This window comes from Microcaecilia unicolor, chromosome 1, assembly GCF_901765095.1.
Source record: "Microcaecilia unicolor chromosome 1, aMicUni1.1, whole genome shotgun sequence".
Taxonomy (NCBI): Eukaryota; Metazoa; Chordata; class Amphibia; order Gymnophiona; family Siphonopidae; genus Microcaecilia; species Microcaecilia unicolor.
In genome coordinates this window covers 509,630,049-509,653,270 of record NC_044031.1, presented here as the reverse complement: position 1 = coordinate 509,653,270, position 23,222 = coordinate 509,630,049, and the positions used below count along the sequence as shown (strand labels likewise).

General features: G+C 42.5%; 1 protein-coding gene across 3 annotated transcripts in view; it reads left to right on the top strand.

Moving 5' to 3' along the window:
- PPP1R42 (protein phosphatase 1 regulatory subunit 42) overlaps positions 1–23,222 on the top strand; it is a 133,973-nt gene that overhangs the window by 87,452 nt on the left and 23,299 nt on the right. For all 3 annotated transcript variants that reach the window (XM_030190167.1, XM_030190165.1, XM_030190166.1), the window contains 2 exons: positions 1,627–1,755; positions 15,932–16,106. In XM_030190167.1, coding sequence (XP_030046027.1) covers positions 1,627–1,755; positions 15,932–16,106 — 304 coding nt within the window. The remainder of the gene's footprint in view (positions 1–1,626; positions 1,756–15,931; positions 16,107–23,222) is intronic.

Sequence of the window (23,222 nt, the reverse complement as noted above, 5' to 3'; positions counted from 1 at the left end):
ACTGCTTTCCATCGCGGGGACGACCAAAGTTCACGGGGGCATGTCGGAAGCATAGTGAAGGCGGGACTGGGGCGTACTTAACACATGGGCGTCCTCGGCCGATAATGGAAAAAAGAAGGGTGTCCCTGACAAACACTTGGCCGATTTTACGTGGTCCTTTTTTTTTACGACCAAGCCACAAAAATGAGCCCTAAATGACCAGATGACCACCGGAGGGAATCGGGGATGACCTCCCCCTACTCCCCCAGTGGTCACTAACCCCCTCCCACCCTAAAAAAAATTTTGAAATATTTTTTCCAGCCTCTATGCCAGCCTCAAATATCATACCCAGCTCCATGACAGCAGTATGCAGGTCCCTGGAGCAGTTTTAGTGAGTACTGCAGTGCACTTTAGGCAGGCAGACCCAGGCCCATCCCCCCCTACCTGTTAAACTTGTGGTGGTAAATGTGAGCCCTCCAAAATCCATCACAAACCCACTGTACCCACATCTAGGTGCCGCCCTTCATCCCTAAGGACTATGGTAGTGGTGTACAGTTGTGGGGAGTGGGTTTTGGGGGGCTCAGTATACAAGGTAAGGGAGCTATGCACTTGGAAGCTTTTTCTGAAGTCCACTGCAGTGCCCCCTAGGGTGCCCGGTTGGTGTCCTGGCATGTCAGGGAGACCAGTACACTACAAATGCTGGCTCCTCCCACGACCAAATGGCTTGGATTTGGTCGTTTCTGAGATGGGCGTCCTCGGTTTCGATTATCGCCGAAAATCGGGGACAACCATCTCTAGGGATGACCATCTCTAAGGTCGACCTAAATGTTGAAATTTCAGCGTCCCCGACCATATTAGCGAAACGAAAGATGGCCGCCCATCTTGTTTCGATAATACAGGTTTCCTCACCCTTCGTGGGGACATCCTGCGAGGACGCCCTCAGGAAAACTTGGGCGCCCCGTTCGATTATGCCCCTCCACGTATTTTTCTGTCCTAGAGCGTTCCTAATTTAAAAAAAAAACATACAAACAGCTGAAGTGGGATTTGAAGAGTGGTCCCTAGTTCTCAGTCCACTGCTCTAACCATTAGGCTATTCCAGCACTCTACAAAGATATCTTTGTGGCCATTTCATAACATGGATGTTCCTATGCTGCCACAGTGATGTCCATGTCCCCTTTTTCCACATTCATAATTTGGATGTTTCAGTTTGTGAAATGGATGCTCCTGCTGGACAAAAAAAACAAGTCAGGCGGTCCTTAAGATCCAATTCGAAGAACAAAGAGTAGAGCAATAGAGGTCAATCTGATTGACCTCTAATGATCTGATCTTTGTTGTTTATGCAATATGTCACCAGCACATGAATATCCATTTCTCATATATTTTAGAACAGGATGTATGTCAGCAGATCCTCTTTTAAAATACTAACACCAGCAGCAACGTACTGACCTGGATGTCCTTATTCTGAGTTAGACATCCTTTCTAAATTTCCTTTATATGTCTCTTAGATTTTTTTTTTTAACCTAGACATTAAAATCAATTAAATCTAATCAAGTGAAATTTAATATAAATGATATACATAAGATTAAGTAAGATTAAACTTAAGGCATTGTTTGGTTGAGGCTACTATCTACATTTTGTTTTACCCAGAAAGTCTTGATGGGAAAGAAATACAAGAACTGGCAAGGCAATTTCTAATGAACTGGAAAGCATCAAAAGATGCCAAGAAGAAAATAAAGGAAACTATGATAAATGATCAACTTCTCTACCCACATCTATGTGAGCATACTTCTTGATTACAGAATTATTATTGGCTTTATAGCTTAATGAGAGTCTTAGTTTTAGTAAATTTATATCCTGATTTGACAAAAGTGCACTCATAATTTCTATTTACATAAAAACATAAGCGTTGCCATACTGGGACAGAACAAAGGTCCATTAAGCCCAGTATCCTGTTTGTAACAGTGAGCAATCCAGATCACAAGTACCTGGCAAGATCCCAAAACAGTAAAACATATTTTATGCTGCTTATCCTAGAAACAAAAATACAAAAAAATGGCTACACTTAATCTCAAAAAGACTTTGTATAACTACACAATATAGGTCAGATTAAGATCTATTGCAGTAGAAAACTAGTAGGCTGCAGAGGTTATCTCATAGTTTCTCAACGTCCATATATACCATTTGTTGGTCTGGTTCTAGGGACTATGTGTGTTTCTAATCATTGATAGCCTCCAGCCAACCAGTAGTACAAAAAGTACTCATGTACATATGCAAACTTAAATCAAAATATGTACTACTGGTCAAATGAATATTTCAAAAATTCAACATTATTGCAAAAAACGCAAGTAATGCACTAAAGGTACTTAGCTTGCGGGCTCCAGGTTCTATCTTATTGTTTTCTGAAGCTGGAGTTTCCCGAATTCCATCATAGCTTGGTAAAGTTTAACTGGCAACTCCGATACCGTAGTGCGCCCGACAGGACCCTGTTTCGCGATCTCTGGCTTTGTCAAGGGCATAAATCACTGAAAACGGAAACGAAATTGTGTATTAAAAACCATTTAGTAAACCGTTTTTTGCAATAATGTTGAATTTTTGAAATATTCATTTGACCAGTAGTACATATTTTGATTTAAGTTTGCATATGTACATGAGTACTTTTTGTACTACTGGTTGGCTGGAGGCTATCAATGATTAGAAACACACATAGTCCCTAGAACCAGACCAACAAATGGTATATATGGACGTTGAGAAACTATGAGATAACCTCTGCAGCCTACTAGTTTTCTACTGCAATAGATCTTAATCTGACCTATATCCTAGAAACAAGCAATGGATTTTCCCAAGTCCATGTTAATAATGACATACAGACTTTTTTAAGGAAATTATCCAAACCTTTTTTAAACCCTGCTAAGCTAACTGCTTCTAGCACATTCTGTGGCAATGAATGTACTTCTTCTCCATCACTTCAATCTATTGGTATTTCTGGGTCTGTTTCTGAATTGGTTCCGAAGCTATCTCACCAACTGTTCTTGTCAGGTAAGTCATAATTCAGATCTTTCACCCTCTGTTCCCCTTCTCTCCGGTGTAGCCCCTACCTTATTCAGTGTCCTACTGTACCTTATTGTACACTACTACAATAGCCCTTATGCCTGCAGGTGTCACCTATAGGCAGAGGCGTAGCCAGGTTTTGATCTCAGAGGGAGCAGACTTTTATAAAATAGGTGCCGGTTGGTGTCAGCTAGACAGCAGTGTCTGTGTTGTTGCTCAAGGACTATGGCGGGCACTGATTAATACAGGCTGTCTCTGTTGCATCCTGCCTACAAGGAAACAGTAAGTTACATCAGGAGGCAGGACGCAGAAGGGGTCCCTGGCCTGACCAGAGCAGGCAACCTGTCTTCTTAACTACAAAGTAAAAATATTCAAATCGTGACCATCACCTCAGGAATAGCACACACATTCCTTCCACTGCTAGACACCTTGTTTAAATCAGATGTGCTTTTGTTTGTCAGGTGACTCTACAGGATATGGAGACCACTGGTCTTCAGGATTTTTATTTTGGTTGACGAGGACCACCAAAGGTGGCTCTTGCCCCAGAGTGGCTGAGCCCACTTTCAAATAGGGCTAGACACTTTTGCCATTCAGGTTTTCAGGCTATCCACAATGAATCTGCATGAAAAAGATTTGCATGTAATGGAGGTAGTATATGCAAATCAATTTCATGCATATTTTTTTTTGTTACATTTGTACCCCGTGCTTTCCCATTCATGGCAGGCTCAATGCGGCTTATTTAATGTGGATATCCTGAAAACCTGACTGGCAAAGGGGTACTCCAGGACCAACTTGGGAAATGCTGCCCTAGAACACAAAACTTACCACCCCATAACAGCCCTAACCCACCTATGAAAAGACAATGCAATGTATATTACACTGGGTTTTCGAGCACCAATATACCTACTATTGGGAAACTGGAACAAGCTGCACTGTTACACATTCCTACACAGACACTACATGCTAGCAGAATTCTTCACCTCAGTCGCACATGCAGAACATGAACAGACCCTCATCTATATAACATGAGTCAGTGGCGTAGTTAAGGGTGGGCCACAGCCCACCCAATTTGGACTCAGGCCCACCCAAAATTGCGGTACTCTTGCTGTGGCTGGTGGGAATCTGCAAAGCCTAAAGATTTCCTCCTCCTCAGGCAGCCAATGCTCTTCCAAACAGCAGCTGGCACCACATATAGGCCTCTCTGCACATGCTCAGTTTTCACCCATGCAGAAGCACTGAGCATGTACGGACTACTGGCAGCAGTGTCAGTTCAAGTCAAATGCTGCCAGCTGCTGTTTGGAAGAGCACTGGCTGCCTGAGGAGGAGGAAATCTTCAGCTAGTGCAGTTTGGGGATCCCCATCAGCTCAGGTATTTAACATTTTGTGTTTGAGGGTAGGGGGAGAGGCAGAATGCAGAGAGCAGAGTGGAGGGGGGCCAGGAGGGACTGAATTCTGTTCCCATCCATTTTGGGCTCAGGCCCACCCAAATTTGGCTTTCTGGCTACGCCCCTGACATGAGTAGCCATACTGGGTCAGACCAAAGGTCATCTAGCCCAGTATCCAGCTTCCAACAGTGGCCAACCCAGGTCACAAGCACAAGCAGAAACCCAAACTGTGACAACATTCCATCCTACCAATCTAATACAGAATAGGGAGCCACAAAAAAAAACCCCAACAAGAACAAAAATTGAAATAGAGACCCCCTCCTCTCTGCCCAAGAAAACCAGACTCTATAAACAGTGGAATACTGGTAAAAAGAAACAGAAAAGCATTTTCTCCTGTAGTTTGCAAAATAAACATAGAAAAATATACATTTTACAAAGCAGGTACATCTCAGTCCTTACAAAGTAAATAAAAATAATGTTTTTTCTACCTTTGTTGTTTGGGAATTTGGCTGGTCCCAGTCTTTTTTTCCATGTTCTATGAGTCAGCCTTACAAATTCTTTTCCAGGCTGGCCTTTCCATTTCTTCTCTCTCCTCTTGTCTTCTTCCTTTCCTTCTGTACATCTATTTGGCACTGATCTGTGTTACCATCTTTCCCCTTTTCCAAAATTACCTCTTTGTCCCCCATCTCATTCCTTTTTCACGTCCCTATCTCCTCCTTCCCTTTCCAATAGTGCCCTCTGTGTCCCTATCTCCTCCCCCTTCCAGTAGTGCCCCTTTATGTCCATATCCAATCTCAGTTTTCCCTTCCCAGTGAAGCCGTCATCGCCATACTCTCAAAACAAAGCAAGCAAACCTAAGAGCTGCTGCATCCATGTTGTCACTCTTTATTGTTGGTAGCATTTGTATTTAATCTCACTTATATTTTCAAACATGCCAATTTGTGCAGTATATGGATGTACACAGAAAAAGTATAATAACGGAACGGAATATAGGTAGAGTAGTAATTTGTTGTAAATCGTAATCAGTGTGTCATTTGGAGGGGCTAGTTATAGAGGCACTCTAGCACGTGTTATATTCATGCAGAGATTTTTTTTTTCTCCTGGTAAAGGCCACTAAAACAGAATATGTAAGCCACACTGAGCCTGCAAATAGGTGGGGAAAATGTGGGATACAAATGTTATAAATAAATAAATATAAGAAAGCCAATGGACTGCATTAAGGGCTTATAGCCCATTTAGTTATGTTTAAACAAAAGAGATCTGCATTAAAAAATATTTATTTTTATTTTGACCTATAAAACCACTTGTCCCTGAAACATGCCTAAAAACAGAATAATCCATTTGTGTATCTAAAATGTAAAATTTCTACAAATGAGATGACGTTAAAATGTGATTCCATGTGCCCCAATGAAAGGTGAGTTTAATTCTACTTCCATTTTTCAATATATTCTATCATCTTTATAACACCAGCTTCCCAAGGCACAGTACAACATCAGTTAAGATAAACTCATCAAGAAACAGGATATCCTCATTTAAATCTTGGTCATATATATTGTATAGAAGAATAATGAAGAAAAATGAGCACACACTACAGAGTTTATAATTGCTTTTTCTACCAGCTGCAATAATTTTTGAAGCCGTTTTATTTCTTTTCTCCTCCAGCTTTTAATGCACTGCCTATTAACAGAAACAGCTTTAGCCTTGTTACAGATCAACAATAAAGAACGACAAAGTGGATTCAGCAGCTCATAAACAGCTCATAAACACATTAACCAAGTTGGCTTCCTTGCTGGACTAGAAAGGCTCACTTCCACTGGTCTATTAAACCTCCTTGGGCAGCTCTCCCTCCGGAGTCTTGCATCTTTCTTCCTGTTTCTTCTGCTGCCTGCTGTCTCCCCGTCGTCATTTTTACTGCCCTGAAGAGTTCTCTCTCAGCACCGGGGGCGATTCAGTCAGCCTTCTGCCAGCGTCGGGGCTTCTCCTGAAGAGAAAGCCCTGACGCTGGCAGTAGGCTGACTGTGAAATCGCCGGTGCCGAGGGAGAACTCTTCAGGGCAGTAAAAATGACGACGGGAGACAGCAGGCAGCAGAAGAAACAGGAAGAAAGATGCAAGACCAGGCGGCAGGCAAAGTTACTGGCACTTGGCGCATAGGCGCCATTTTTTCAAAAATCTGTCCCCTGCGCCCCACCTAGCTACGCTTCTGCCTATAGGTAGGTACAGTAAATTTTGGTAGATTTTGTAGGGTTTTGCAGGGCTCACGCTTTTCACCACGAGTATACCAGTTAGAGTGGGATATGGGCCTGGGTCCCCTTCTCTACAGTGCACTGTACCGACCACTAGGCTACTCCAGGGATCTGCTTGCTGCTCTAATAGGACTGGCCATAACCAGGGTTGCCAGGTAGAAATTTTTTTTCCAGCCCAATCCGGGCCAGAAACCAGCCCAAAACCCGCCCAAACACAAACCCCGCCCCTGACACCCCCACCCCCGCGTCACCGGCCCTGCCCCCGCCGTCACCGGCCCCGCCTCCCACGTCATCGGGCCCGCCTCCCCGTCATCAGCCCCGCCTCCCACGTCATTGGGCCCGCCTCCCCGTCAGCCCCGCCTCCCACGTCATCGGCCCCGCCTCCCACGTCATCGGCGCCGCCCAAAACGTCACTAACCCCGCCCAAAAACGTCACTAACCCCGCCCCCCGCGGCCGAAAAAAATCAAAAAGCCGCCCAAAAAGCCGCCCGGAAGCCTAAAAAACCGCCCAAAAAACCGCAACCCGCCGCGGGCAAAAATTTCCCGCGGCGGGGCGCGGAAAACCGCCCAATTGGGCGGTAAAACCGCCCACCTGGCAACACTGGCCATAACATTTAAGTTTAAGCTAAATAAGGAAAAAAACACATTGCCTCATTCTCTCCTCCCCATTCAAACAGTCTATCCCAGGCACGATGCTCTGCTGGACTTCTACATCCCTATCACAGCAAGTCTGAAGGTACTCGGGGTCATTCTGGATTCCCACTTGACTCTCGACCTTCAAGTATCGTCAGTTACGAAGCGCATGTTCCTTTCCACGAGGTCTCTTAAGCGTATCAAGCAGTTCCTACCGTTTGACCTCTTCAGGACTTTAATCCACTCACTCGTCTTGAGCCATTTCGACTACTGCAATGGAATTTACACCGGCTGCAAAGATCATACCCGTAAGAAACTCCAGACTGCGCAGAACACAACGGCGAGGCTTCTATTTGGCAAATCTCGGTTTGAAGCAGGAAAACCCCTTCGTGAAAGGCTTCACTGGCTCCTGATTTAGGAACGTATTGAATTTAAACTTTGTGCTCTTACGCACAAGATTGTATACGGGGACGCTCCAGCTTATATGTACAGCCTGATTGACCTTCCTCATAGAAATTTTGAGAAGTCGTCCCGCACTTATCTCAATCTTCACTTTCCAAACTGCAGAAACTTAAGATACAAGCTACTCTTTGCCTCCTCTTTTTGCTTTATGAGTTCCCGTTACTAGAACGCATTACCATTAATGTTAAGAGAGATAGCCGATCACGGTCTGTTCAAGAAGCCCCTGAAGACCTACCTATGTGATCAATCATAGTCCTCTGCTGCTTGACCTCCTGCAATCCCTCATCCCTTTTTCCTATTGTTTCCCACTCTCCCCCTCTACTACCTTATTCTCTGTTGTCCTAGAATTACTGTTATTCTTTTCCTTGAATGTTGTAAGCCACATGGAGCCTGCCTCAGTGGGATTATGTGGGATATGTGTTCACAATAAATAAATTAATTAATTAATCTGAAGCTGTCGTAGATGCTGGTATGTACTGTTTCCTTCACATCTTTGGGGGTGGGAGAGGGTCACTGACCACTCGGGGAGTAAGGGGAGTTGTGCTTTAATCCCTCCAGTGGTCATCTCATCATTTAGGGCACCTTTTTGTGTCTTAGGCGTGATTGAAACAGGTCTTGACCAAAACATCTAACTTTTAGCCCTTGACATTTTTGCTTTGTTCCATTTTGGCAGAAAAATATCCAAGTTTTGGGAATGCCCACATCCCACCTCCAACACACCTCGTTGTGTTTTGGACGCACTGCAGAGAAAAACGTCTGAAATTCGAGTTTTGAGTTCAAAGAAAAACGTCCAACTGCAACTTTATGCCTTTTTTGAGAAGTTTTTGTCTTTTGAAAATGAGCCCCAATGCTGGTCAAAGAACTTTGGGTTGGTCCTACCTGTTTTGCTGCCCTGTGTAAACGATTATTGTGGTTCCCTTTTCCCCCCATCCACTCTACCTCCCCCAAGGTTTATTTTGATGGATTTCTTTACAGCCTTCTTAATTTTACTAAACAATAACATAAGTGTCTGAAAACACTATATAGGTGAGGTGATGTTAGAGTAAGGCTATCTGATTTCTAGTGTGTGCATCTGGTGCTAGTAGTGAGTGAGTAGTTTACTTGAGGGGGATGGAGAGTTGTTCCTTTGGAGAATATACCTAAAACATTTTCTTTACATTTTGTTACTACTAAATATTTCCAACTCAATACAGTAAGCCTCCAGGCTGGCAAGTATGGCCTAGATACCACACTGACAGGTTCTCTTCACATTCTCCACTGCTTTTTCTGGACCCAAACCCTTCCCCACTTTCTGCTCTGTCTTGTATCCCCTTTCCCTCCATCTGCCCCCCCCCCCCACCCAAAAAAAAAAAAAAAAAAACTCTCACTGCATTCTCCCTCTCACCCAGAAGGTTTTCCTTACATTCTTCTCTGTTTTTCCCAGCTTTAAACCCTTCCCCACATCCTTCCCCACTCTCATATTCTCCCCCTTCCCACAAGCCCAAACCTCATTCTTCCCCATCCCATAAGCTCTCAAGGTATTCTCACTTTCACCCACTTAAAAATCTTTCAAGCAATCTTTATCCTTCTCCCTCCACAAAGATTTCATGGCATTTTCACCCTTTCTCCTCCACAAAGCAACCTCCCCCCCCCATTAAGAAAACTCCGACTGCGTTTTCTTTGACCTCGCCTTAAAAGCCCTCACCAGACCCCCTAGATGACTCCAGCCTGATGGTCTACCAAGTCCTGTATTGTTTATTAATTAGGTTTCCAAGTTCCATGATAAAACCAACTTCTGCACTACGATTTGAAATATGAAAGTTCTAAATAAGACTTAATCTTTGCAATAACCACAGTGTAAAAAAGGATTTGCACACCAAATTCTTAATATGTGGAGAAAAAGAAACTTTAGAGTTAAAAATCACCCCTAAATATCTCTTCAAAACCTACAGATACCGTCTGATTATTAGTAACAAACTCCAGAGGAATATTCAAATGTATATACCCCCTGAACACCAATAACTCAGTCTTCTTTAAATTTAATATTAATTCCTGAGAAAATAACCAAGAGGAAACCAATTTTATGCAATCAACCATAGAACCTAGCCTAACCGAGCATGTGAGGAGCCACCACAAAAAGCAGCTGCTCCTCATGCGGAAAAAGTGAAACTAAGTTGTTCGTGCGGCGGGCAGGAAAGCATTCACGCATATGCGCTGAAGTGCGGCTCGCACTCCTTAAAACTCTAGTTTTTTGTATGGCAAATTTGCCTGGCCGGGCAACGCGGATCAGCGTCTACCCACTTGTGAGAATAAGAAGCCTGCTATCCTCAGAGAATACCTGCTACAGATAAGTGTCTTCGCTTTACACAATCAACCATAGATTGCAAGGAATCTTGAACATTTGCATCAGCTGGAAGAAGCAGCATTGAGGGGCCCTTTTACTAAGCCACATAAGTGTCTACTCGCACCCAACACGTGCCAAAATGGAGTTACTGCCCGGCTACTATGTGGCTCTTACAGTAATTTCATTTTTGGCATGCATCCGAAAAATAATTTTTATTTTTGGACATGTGTATTGGGTGCGTGCCGAGTGGCAGTTGACGTGCATAGGTCATTACCGCCTGGTTACCACGTGATACCACTAGGTCAGTAGCTGGCGGTAAGGTCTTAGCCCCAAAATGGACACGCAGTAATTTTCATTTTGCCGCACGTCCATTTTTGGCAAAAATACAAAAAGGCATTTCTCTTTGCACCCAAAACACGTGTCTACACTACCGTAGGCCATTTTTCAGCATGTCTTTGTAAAAGGGCCCCTAAGTGATCCACGTAAAATCAATAGCTAACATTCAGTGATTGCAAAAGATCACATAGAAGGCACATATAAATGTTAAAAGGAATCCTAGATAATGCTGAACCATGAGGGAGGCTTCATGCTATCCTAAGTCAACCTGAGGACCACTCATTGTTAAACATACTCTGTTCCCTATCTGACAGGTAAGACCTGAACCATTCCAAAATTGAAGACAAAATGCCAAGCTCTAACAATAGCTGTAAAAGAATAGAATGCACCACAAGAGTCAAAGGCTGTGGTACTAACATCAAGAAAAGGTGCTACTGTGGAGTTCCCATTCCTCAGTTCAAAAAGCCACCCATTACAAGCTGAAGCTAAAAAAAATCTCTGTATTATGTCCAGTATGAAACTCAACTGATACTGATTCAACACCATGCAGGTATCCAAAAATTGTTGTCATTGGTCGAAGACCATGTGCTTAATACGTTCAGAAAAAAAGTCTGTAATTAGACAAAACCTCAGGGTCAACTGTAGCTTTTTTTCAGTACTGGTCATATCACAGTAGTCTTAAGCATGGGTAATGGAGTTATTATTAGTCCTGGAAGAACTGGATCCAATCTAGATGAACAATTTTCAATAATTTTGCCACATATTCACCTTAGAAAAATGCAGAATATTGTTGCTCATCGTCTTACATGGCAAAGTTACGTGAGCACAGCACATTGGCATTACATTCCCTTCATTGGCTTCCTATGGAGTGTCACTTACATTTTTTTTAATTGTCGTACAACTTTTTTAAGTGGTTAGATTTGATATATTTTTTACAAACTTAACACTGCTTTGGTTTTTACCACCCTTCTCCATCTTTAGGATCACAGTCATAGAGGTTCTTAAATATCCATAGTCCCAATGACATTTGTGTGGTAAAAATTCAAAATAGGATGATACCTGTATCAGGTTCAAATGTTTGGATTCACGTACCTGTAGATATTAGATTGGTATGTGACTTGTCTGACTTTTGTATGAAAGTAAGAACATTTTATTTTATTTAACTTTTAGCGGTTTTGGTGCCTAATTTAATATAATTATTTTGTGTTTATTTTATTGTTTTAGTATGTTTGTTTTTGTAATATTGCAAATTAATATTTCTTATGTTTAATTGTCAGCTGCCTAGAACTACTAGCAATTGAAGGTACAAATGTTTTTAAAGAAAACATTCGTAAATAACTTTTTAAATATCACTATGATAATCCTGTCATGCTGAAAGTGTAGAGCACGTTGTGTATATCAGTGAAGCAAATTCCTATTGTAGTGCATTTTCAACTGTATTTTAGGGGGTCTTTTACAAAGGCGTGGTAAGGATTTTTAGTGCATGCTTATTTTTAGTGCACTCTAAAAATGCTAGCGCACCTTTATAAAAGGCGCACTTAGACAGTAGAATATCAAAGATGTACAAGGATGTGAAAAGATTTACAAAGCATAGTCTATACATGTAAACAAATTGTGTTAGCCAAACAGATCAGTTGGTTAACAAAAACTGCTGCTCCAAATCTGCACTTGCAATCCCATAGTCAGTTGAGTTTTTGGAATGTCCATAGTAAACATGCATGAAATAAATTTGTAAGTATTTAGTTTTCAGTGTATTCAGATTATTAGGTATATTCTGAAAACTCAACAGTGTGTGAAGTAACCAGGACAGATTTGTGAAGCTCAACTTTATTTATTTAGATTTTGCTCACACCTTTTTCAGTAGTAGCTCAAGGTGAGTTACATTCAGGTACTCTGGATATTTCTCTGTCCCAGGAGGGCTCACAATCTAAGTTTGTACCTGAGGTAATGGAGGGTTAAATGACTTCCCGTGATCACAAGGAGCAGCAGTGAGATTTGAACCGGCCACCTCTGGATTGCAAAACTAGTGCTCTAACCACTAGGCCACTCGTGCACTAGCAAAAGCTAGTGATGTGCTTGTTCAGATATAATAATACATGTCTGGATTTTTAATTAAATCTTGGGTTTGTAATTTTAGCTATAAAGTTTGTTCACCAAAGGTGGAATATGTTCTCCTTTTTCTGTGCTTCCAGGATTGTGCAGTTGCTGGTAATAGTGACTCATGCCCAGTAACACGTACTCTTGGAATCCTGCACCAGATTAAGTTTTACTTGATATTAAAACACACTGGTCAGGTTTGCCATTTCATGAAAATGTTTTCTTTGTATTGACAGTGTCACTTTATTACAGATTAATGTTTTGCTTTTTTGAGCATTACTGAGCTACTAGGCCAATATTTACTCCTTTATTCATGAAGCTGTAGTCTCCAGCTCCAAAGTAGTTCAGCCTTACAGAGCCTGAGCCCAAGCACTGGAGACAGATTTGTCATGCATGACAATTTTACTGATATGCAACTGATATCCATACACAGAGTAATACACATGAGAGGAAGCTTGCTGCAGAACATATACACACATAGGCGGTCGGTGGCCCAACTGTTTGGGGAGGCTAAAGGGGCCGTGGTTAGGGGTGGGGCCAGGGGTGGTGCTTAAATCCATAATTGTCTGATCACACACAGAAAAAAAATAAATGTCACAATTAATACCTTTTATTAAATTTAGATATTAGTTATGTATCATATGTCGAAGAATAAAGTGGTTGCTCAAAGCATATACTAACCACAATCGCTCAACTGCAAAACACTATGCACAACTTTGTGCAAAAACACACTCTGAACCTTACTGTACCATAAATATTATACTGGGCAGAACCTAATACACCAATATACCACCCATACGGAAAATGCAGACCGTCAACAATATTGAAACAAGGGATCATAATTTCACAATTCTCATGTAGAGCCACAAAACATCCTAATTCATGTTTAATGTGGGATAAAATGTCATAAATAAGTAAATAAACTTTTAATGTTGAACACCTAATTCTCAAAGTGGACATATTCCAAACACTATAATGAAAATAAAATGATCTTTTCTACCTTTGTTGTCTGGTGACTTTGTTTTTCTGATTGTGCTGGCCCAGTATCCGATTCTGCTGCTATCTGTCCTCTTAACTCTGTTTCCAGGGCTTCCTTTCCATTTATTTGTTTACTTTCCGCCTTTCTTCTTCATTTCTTGTCCTACATCCGTAAGTAAAAGCTGGGTCCTCCGCAAACTTGACTGTCCAGTGGATCCAGCTTTTGCCTATTTTCTTCATCCATGTGCAGTTTTTCTACTCTCTTCCTTTTCCGTCATCTCATCTCCTTCCTCACTCCTCCCTCCCCCTCCATGTCCAGCAACCCTCCTCTCCCCCTGCCCTCTCCTCTCCCCTTCATCCACCATGTGCAGCAACCCTCCTCTCCCCTCCCCTCCATCCACCCATGTCCAGCAACCCTCCTCTCCCCTGCCCTCTCCTCTCCCCTTCTTCCACCATGTGCAGCAACCCTCCTCTCCTCTCCCGTCTGCCCTCGCTCCCCGATAGGCAGCCCTCGTTTCCTTCCTGCCCCCCCCCCCCCCCGCTGCACCTTTAAATATTATATTTTTGCTGGAGTCGCAGGCAGCGCCGGCATTGAAGGCATCAGCAGGCTCATCTCGGTTCCAGCAGCCTTCCCTCACAAGTCGCATGATGGCTCCGCCCTCGCAGAAACAGGAAATACGTCAGAAGAGGACGGAGCCATCATGCGACTTGCAAGGGAAGGCTGCTGGAACCGAGATGAGCCTGCTGATGCCTTCAATGCCGGCGCTGCCCGTGACGCCAGCAAAAATATAATATTTAAAGGTGCAGCGGGCGGCGGCAGGGGGGGCGGGGCAGCGTCGGTTGGGCTCCTCCCCAAGCCTCTTATATGGGGCGCCTATGTATATACAGTTTGAAGCATTACAGTATGCAAGCCATCTTGCTTCCAAGTTCTGAACACCACATATTCTGAGGTCAATATTCAGTGGCAGGATGTCTAGTTAAAAATATCTAGAAAACTTATTTAGTTACCTTTAACTGAATATTTGTTTTTAAAAAAGGGCATATTTACTAACTAAACATAGTAACATAGTAGATGACGGCAGAAAAAGACCTGCACGGTCCATCCAGTCTGCCCAACAAGATAAACTCACATGTGCCATTTTTTGTGTATACCTTACCTTGATTTGTACCTGTCTTTTTCAGGGCACAGACCGTATAAGTCTGCCCAGCACTAGCCCCGCTTCCCAACCACCAGCCCCGCCTCCCACCACCGGCTCTGGCACAGACCGTATAAGTCTGCCCAGCACTATCCTCACCTCCCAACCACCAGCCCTGCCTCCCACCACCAGCTAAGCTTCTGGTGATCCCTTCCTTCTGAGCAGGATTCCTGAGCTACTGGTTTTGTTTGCATTAACATGATTCAGGGGTGAATTCTATGTATGGTGCCGAAAAAATTGTCGAAGAAGAAAGCTCTATTCTGTAAACTGCGCTTAAAGTTAGGCATGGTTTATAGAATTGCTCCTATGCTCAGGAATCACACCTAACTTTAGATGTGCCATTTGCACCACCTGAAACATGGTGTAAATGTACATGGCTAAATTAGGCGCATATCCCTCCTTAGTCTATAACAATGTGCATAAATGATAGGAACGCCCCTGTTTTGCCCATGACCCTCCCATTTCTGCACCCTCTTTTTTTTTTACTCACGTGTAAAATTTAGGCGCAGATAGTGCCACTGAAAATGCCTGATTAATGCCCAAGCTGAACCCACCTTGAGTATTGTGTTCAATTCTGGTCACCGCATCTCAAGAAAGATATAGTACAATTGGAAAAGGTGCAGCGAAGGGCGACTAAAATGATAGTGGGATGGGACGACTTCCCTATGAAGAAAGACTAAGGAGGCTAGGGCTATTCAGCTTGGAGAAGAGACGGCTGAGGGGAGACATGATAGAGGTATATAAAATAATGAGTGGAGTGGAACAGGTGGATGTGAAGCGTCTGTTCACGCTTTCCAAAAATACTAGGACTAGGGGGCATGCGATTAAACTACAGTGTAGTAAATTTAAAACAAATCGGAGAAAATGTTTCTTCACCCAACGTGTAATTAAACTCTGGAATTCATTGCCGGAAAATGTGGTGAAGGCGGTTAGCTTAGCAGAGTTTAAAAAGGGGTTGGATGGTTTCCTAAAGGACAAGTCCATAAACCGCTTCTAAACGGACTTGGAAAAATCCAAAATCCCAGGAATAACATGTATAGAATGTTTGTACGTTTGGGAAGCTTGCCAGGTGCCCTTGGCCTGGATTGGCCGCTGTCATGGACAAGATGCTGGGCTCGATGGACCCTTGGTCTTTTCCCAGTATGGCATTACTTATGTACGTATGTAAGTAGCTTTTAGTGAAGATACCGTTCCTGGTACAGTTTAGTAGGTGTAATGTCTAAACAGTTTGATGTTCTTGTATTCTGCAGATGATTGCAGATCAAGTCTTTCCCTTCTACCTGAACATTACAGTCGCCCAAGTTTTCCAGGCAAAGAAAATGCAAAGTATTCCTTTGTGTCTCTTTCTCCTGGGCATCAAGATAAAAGGGAGAGTGTTGTAAGGAACCAGAGAAGGAGAAGCATTAACGTTGTTGATGAAATCAGGTAAGCTTAGCTCGAGTGTCCTTAGAAGTCTCCTCAGTTGTCTTTCAGAACGTAACTGTTCAACCCCTCTCACGATCACCCATCCATTTTAATCTGTATAGCAGTGGTTCCCAAATTTCTACCCAATTAGGCTCCATTTTAACACTTAAAATTCACATATCCCCAGAAAAAGCATATTTTCATTCCCCTCTGCTTTTTCATCTACTTCCTCCACCCCATTTATCCAAAGCATGATAGTGACAGTAGCACTGCCTGAAATTGCATGCGCAAATCTGAGCGTATTCTGGATTTGCATGCGCTTTTTATCAGTTCCGATAATTGCCACTTAACAAGCTATTATTGATACTAATTAGTATTAATTAGAATTTATGCACACAACTTGCTAGGCATATTCTGTAAAGTGGTTCATGTAAATTCTAATATGCACTGCCAAAAAGTGGGCATGGCCATGGGCGTGGAATGGGCAGACTGTGGACATTCCAAAAGTCTATGCACATGTTTATAGAATACACCTGCTCTGCGCCTAACTTAGGCATCAGTATTTACACCAACTTTTACTTGGCGTAAATGGACATGCCTAGAGTTAGGTGCAGGCATGACCACTAGGCGTATTCTATAAACTGCACCTAAATCTAGCTGCGGTTCACAGAATACACCTAGGTGGAAAAATTTTAATGCAAGTTTTTCAGGCACCATATAGATTCTAGTCCTATGTGTGTAAATGTATGCTCACAGATCCTCTACTTGGGTTTCCAGCCTTAACTGTAGACCCACACAAAAGAAGGGGACAGGGCTTTGTAAACATTCATTGAGTCACAGGCTTCTGTACTAACTGCCATTATTGGGAATATGTCACAGATGAGGTCCAGAGGGAAAGGGGAAAGGGAATGGGACTTGATGGACCGCCTTTCTGTGGTTTTTGCAACTACATTCAAAGCGGTTTACACAGTATATCCAGGTACTTATTTGTACCTAGGGCAATGGAGGGTTAAGTGACTTGCCCAGAGTCACAAGGAGCTGCAGTGGGAATTGAACCCAGTTCCCCAGGATCAAAGTCCGCTGCACTAACCACTAGGAGCAGACCTGTTTCTGTGACCCCATCCACTTATACAATTCTGTTTGTCATCTTGACCCACACACACAGTTTGGGAACCACTGTCATACAGGCCAATATCCTTTTTGCAGCTACTACACAGAACTGCACTCATTGTTTCTTAAATACTGTTTAGTAATCAGAAGTGGTGTTATACCTCTGTTCTGTACACATCTTGCTGAGAGCACTGAATCAGACCTATTTATTTCTTTATTTAAACTTGACATCCTGCTTTCTGCAGAATGCTATATCAAAGCGGTTACAAATGTAGAAAATGTGAGATAGCAATAATAAAATATAAATTAGTATAATCCATATTTATATCACTCCTTAAATTCTGCATTAATATGTTGCTTCTCTTTCATTTAGGAGTCCTTTTACTAAGCCACAGTAAAAAGTGGCCTGTGATATTGTATTGTGTGTTTTGGGTGAGCGCTGGGCCAGATTTTACTGCGTCTGCAAAAAAAGTCTTTATTAATGGGACAGTAAAAGGGCATGCGGTAAAACTGAAACCAGCGTGCACCCAAAACCGGCTTTAGCCCTTAATGCCACCTGTTGATGTAGCGGTAAGGGCTCATGAGCTACATGCATGGTGACTGGTCGGCATGTGCCAACTGCCGATTACCGCTGGAAAGGCTGCGCATGGGAGGAAATAAATCATAGCATGTTTAGTTTCAGATGACGCTGAGACATCCAGGCAGCAATGTCAGACAGGCAGGCTGATACTTTGGCCTGGATTTTGGCTGAGATTTCTGGTGTGAAGAGGTAGATCTGGGAGTCATCAGCATAAAGATGATACTGAAAACCATGGGATGAGATAAGAGTACCAAGGGAAGAAGTATAGATGGAGAAAAGAAGAGGTCACAGGACACAGCTCAGGACAGTTTCTAGTCACAGAATCCTGAAGAATATACAGATGAGAATGTGGGAGGGCCCCCTTTCTCTAGCACCTATTGACAAAAGGGTTGACTCTGTGAGTCCAGAGGACTCCCAGATTCTAGAAACAGCAGCTTTCTCACAGTTCCATGGTGCTTGAATCAGCTCTTGCTGGGGTTAAGTATCATGCAATCTCACTACTTTTTGGAACTCTCTGGGTACTTGTGACCTGGACTGGCCTCTATTGGAAACAGGATACTGAACTAGATGGACCCTTTGTCTATCCCAGTATGGTCATTCTTATGCTCTCAAAAGAGCTAGGAGTTTCAAGATTTATTCCTTGATTTCCACTGGGGAGAGGAGCTCAGACACTGAGGTCTTTTGGGAGAGAGGTTTTTTTTTTTCAGAATTCCATGCTTACTTCCTGCTTTGTTTCTTCATCATTCCATGCTTCTTGCATTGTTTCTTCAGAATTCCATTCTTACTTCCTGCATTGTTTCCTATCAGCTCTTCGTGGGCATGTATTTGCAGAATATTGTGCACAGAGTTGATGGATTTGCAGACACTGTTTCTCTAGAGAAGGCCAGGCAACTTTGTTCACTAGTGGAAAAAGGGAAACAGTACAGAAAATATATGATCCTAGCAACCTATGATATTCTTAATACATTATTGAGAGCTTCTGCTATAGATATTGGTGCTCAGAGACTTGCTGGATCTGGGCTTTAGACCACCTATAGAATTTACAAGAGAAGCTTGCTGATGTGCCATGCCATGGAGAGAATCTCTTTGGAGCTAAGAAGCAGGAGGGTGGTATCCTAAGCAAGCATCACAGTGACACTCTTAAAACTCTTTTCAGGCCCACTTCTAACCCAGGCTCCTCCTCCTTTTCTAAGAGATACCAGAGCATAAGGCAAAGGAGATCCTATTACTCTCTAAGGTGTAGGTATCCTTCTCCCTCCCACTCTCCACAGTCTAGTTAAGGATCTCATGTTTGAACCAAACAGCAGAGAGCCCAAAACAAACGATCAGTGCCACAGCCAAAACCAGGAGAAGTATTTTGACTGCTTTCATGAGAACATAGCCAGCAACCTAGTATCCATGCCAGAAAACCTACCAGTAGGGAAGAGGCTACAGTTTTTTTTGTTTTGTTGTTTTTTTTTTTTATAAAGAACTGACCCCTTATAATCTCCAATTGGTTTGTTCTCAAAATCGTCTGTCTAGGATACCATCTATATCTATTTGAAATTCCAATAGATTGCCCATCAATAGCATCTGTGTCAAGCTTTCAATATCAGGAATACTTGCCAAGGAGCTCTCTTAGATACAAATTGCTCCACCAGGGGAAAGAGGGAAGGAATTTTATTCTAAGTATGTCATGGTCATAAAATAGGCAGGAAGAGTCGTACCATCCTAGACTTAAGGGCCCTGAATATGTTCTTAATAAGGAAATGGAAAGTACAACCAACTCCTGGATTCAAAATAGTTTCCATGGGTATCCTAATTTCTTTTCTACAAAAGGGAGGCTGGGGCTATGTTCTGTGGACTTAAAGGATACTTTCACCCTCATAGAGATACTTCCTAGTCAGAGGAGGTATCTCAAGAGTCGTCATAGGGAAAAACCACTATCACTATCTGTACTAGGTCAGTTTGGATCCCAGTGAGTAAAAGTAAGAAAACACACTTACACAAATACTAAAGAAATACAGACATTTATTAGAAGAAGATTAAATATACATCACCAAACTTTGAAACATCTTAGTGTCCATCAGCTGGTATAGCTCCTCTTCAGCGAAACCTGAGAGAAGTTTGGGAAATCTGCAACACACACATCAGTGGAGGGCTTCAACCTGAGGGTGTGGGGGCTTTCTACTACTATTATAGTCCATAACAGACAGGTGATTTCATAGTCAGGCAACTTGACTCATCTCCTGTTTGTTCCCTCTGCACACACAGTCTCCTACTGACCTTTGACCACAGTCTCCAACTGATCTTTAACCACAAGTTCAGCTAAGCAGGTAGCACATCCTGTTTCTCGCAGACTGCCTGAGCTCCTTTTATGCAGACTGTTCAGACTTGTACCAAAAATCATGCATGAAAGGTCAGCTAAAGTGTAGACTCCATGCTGAGCCAATCTCCAGGCCTAGCACAGTATCTCATATTGCCATTTGGCCTCACATCAGCTCTCACAAAATGCAGTCAGATCTACACAAAATGGGAATGTATGTGTTTTCCTGTTTGGATGATTGGCCGGTAAAGAGCACATCTCAAGAAGAGGCAGAAAGACTGGTGCACACAACCATCCAGGTACTAGAATTACTAGGTTTTATTATAAACTACCCCAAGTCCCACCTAAACCCATCATTACAGTTGGAATTCATTGGAGCTCTGCTAGAAAGGTCTCAGGCAAAAGCCTTTCTACCACAGCAGAAGATCACCAATAGTCTCTATAATGGTAGTAATCCAAAGAAGTTAGCATCAGCACAGAACAGGTTGAGAATGTTTGGCTATGTTGCCTTGGCAGTGCACGTACCGTTCCTGGCATGTCTCAAAACAAGAAAGTCTCAATGGACCCGGCATGCACAGTGGATTCAAGCCACTCACAGGCTGCAGGATATTATATCTGTCACAGGTGTAATCTGTGTCCTGGTGGATGGTGCAGTCCAATCTAGTAAAAGGCATTCCCTTCCAAATTCTGCATTATCAAAAAATGCTCATGATGGATGCATCCAAACTGAGCTGAGGAGCTCATGTTCATGGGCTTCATACTCAGGGTTCACGGGCTCATCAGGAGGAATTCCATCAGATAAATTTCCTAGAACTGAGAGCAGTATGGAATGCTCTAAAAATTTCAGAGATTGGTTGGTCATCAAAATTATCTTGATACAGTCAGGTGGTGATGTATTACATCAACAAGCAGGGAGGAGCAGGATTATACCTTCTGTGTTGGGAAGCTGTTAGGATGTGGAACTGAGCCATCTTTCACAGAATGACCCTCAGAGCTGCCTACCTGGCAGGAAAAGACAACTCCTTGGTGGACAAGCGGAGTCATGCCCTACAGTTGCACAAGCAGTCCTTGGACGAAGATGTGGTTCAAGTGATATTTTGAGAGTGTGGCAATCCCTCAATAGATCTTTTCACCACTCCTCAGAATAAGAAGGTGCCTCAGTTCTGCTCCAGGATAGGGTCACACAGCAGACTAGCTTTGGATGCCTTTCTCCTAGATTTGGAGGAAGGTCTTCCAATTCCCCTGACAGAGAAAACTCTCCTGAAACTCAGGATAGAACCATGATTCCTATCACCTCACATATGGTTCTCTGTTCTGGAATTTTCCAGATGAAGACTCATGCAAATGAGTAATTCCCCATCATTAATCACATAAGGTGAAGGAACTCTGTTGCACCCCAACATCGCGTCCCTCTCCTTCACAGCTTGGATGTTGAACTTGTTTGACATCATGTCACAGGTCTGCTGGTTTCAAAGAAGGGTGTTACTAGCAGGTATTACAGATTTAAATGGAAGAGGTTTGTCATCTGGTGCGATGGAAAGGCCTATATCTCATTTCCTATTCCATACAAAAACTGCTTGAATAACTTCTAAATTTGTATGTCATGTTTGAAAACCAACTTCATTAGGATACACCATAGTGCAATTGGCACTTACCACTAATAGTAGAAGGGAACCCCATCTCTGTACAGCCTTTAGTTGCTTGGTTCATGGGCAGCTTTCTTCTATTGAAGCATCCCATAAAACCTCCTGCAGGAGAGGTTTTGTAGGACCTCATTGTAGTATTAACCCAGCTAATAAAAGCTCCCTTTTGAGCCCCTCAATACCTTTGAATTGAAGTACCTGACCTGAAGGTCTCATTTTTGGTGCCAGTGACTTCAGCATACAGATTGAGTGAGCTTCAGGCTAGTAACTGATTCACCTTACACTAAATTCTTTAACAGGATGGTTCTATGCACTCATCCCAAGTTTCTTCCTAAGTGTCAGATTTCCATGTTAGGAAAAGGCAATCAGACCAGAAAGAAGATTAAATAGTCCAAAATACAGCCCACAAAAGCAATTTTATTGAACAATAGCAGTGGAGGGGTAAGAACTGCGCCCAACTTAGCTAAGTTTTGCCCTTCTGGGTTGCATCAGGGGCCTAAAATACCAGGTGGTAAAACATAAAAACTTGCACCAGAACTGTAAAAAAAAACTTTTCTGTCCCTCAGTCAAAAATAACTTGACTTTTATCAGTGTTTTTGCACCACAAGTTCTATTGTTCAGTTCCCTTTCTGGTGCAGTCAAATATATGTTGCTATGATATAGGATTTGTCAGCACTGAAAAGGCACAGAAACTAAGTGGAGAATAAAAGACAAGCCAGGAGTAGGGTGAGAGAATCTTAATGGATATAGTATTTTTCTGGTGTTTATCTAATGAACACATCCTATAATTATTTTTGCATTGTGTCTTTTTGTTTTTAATTAAAACCTGAAACCAGAAGCCTTACTTATAAAGTTACCCTCAATGTGGCCAAATTAAGGGTGCACATATTCTGGCTTCCAAAGGGAGTCATGGCTCCTTAAATGGTCTTCCTCCCATGGCAGAGCGTAATCTGTAAGAATTGGTCAAAGTTCTGAGGACCTCAATCCATACTCATTAGATAGATCTTAAAAAGACTTCATATTAAGCCCTTTAAACAATTGATAAATAATTTTAATTCCCCGGTGAGACCACCCAATAAATCTAGGGTCATTCTGGTGTTGTTCAGTCGCCAATGCACTATTGAGAGAAGTCAGCCAGGATTTACAATTCGGTCCCCATTTCTTAGCAAATACCTGTAACCACAATTTTATAATATCTTGTGTGAAAGGGTTAAGGATAGTTTTGGTCCATTTTATGGCTCATGGCTGGGCTAGATTAGAGTGGAAGAGAGTTGAAAATATGAAAAGAGCCTAGCGCGTTGTAAATTAAAATTTTATGGAATCCTAGTATCTTATAGAGGCTGCTTCTGCTTTGTGTTAGAAGCCCAAAATAAGCTGTTTTCTTAGATGCCTGGAGTGGAGGAGTAGCCTAGTGGTTAGAGCACCAGTCTTGACAACCAGAGGTGGCTGTTTCAAATCCCACTGCTGCTCCTTGTGATCTTGGGTAAGTCACTTAACCC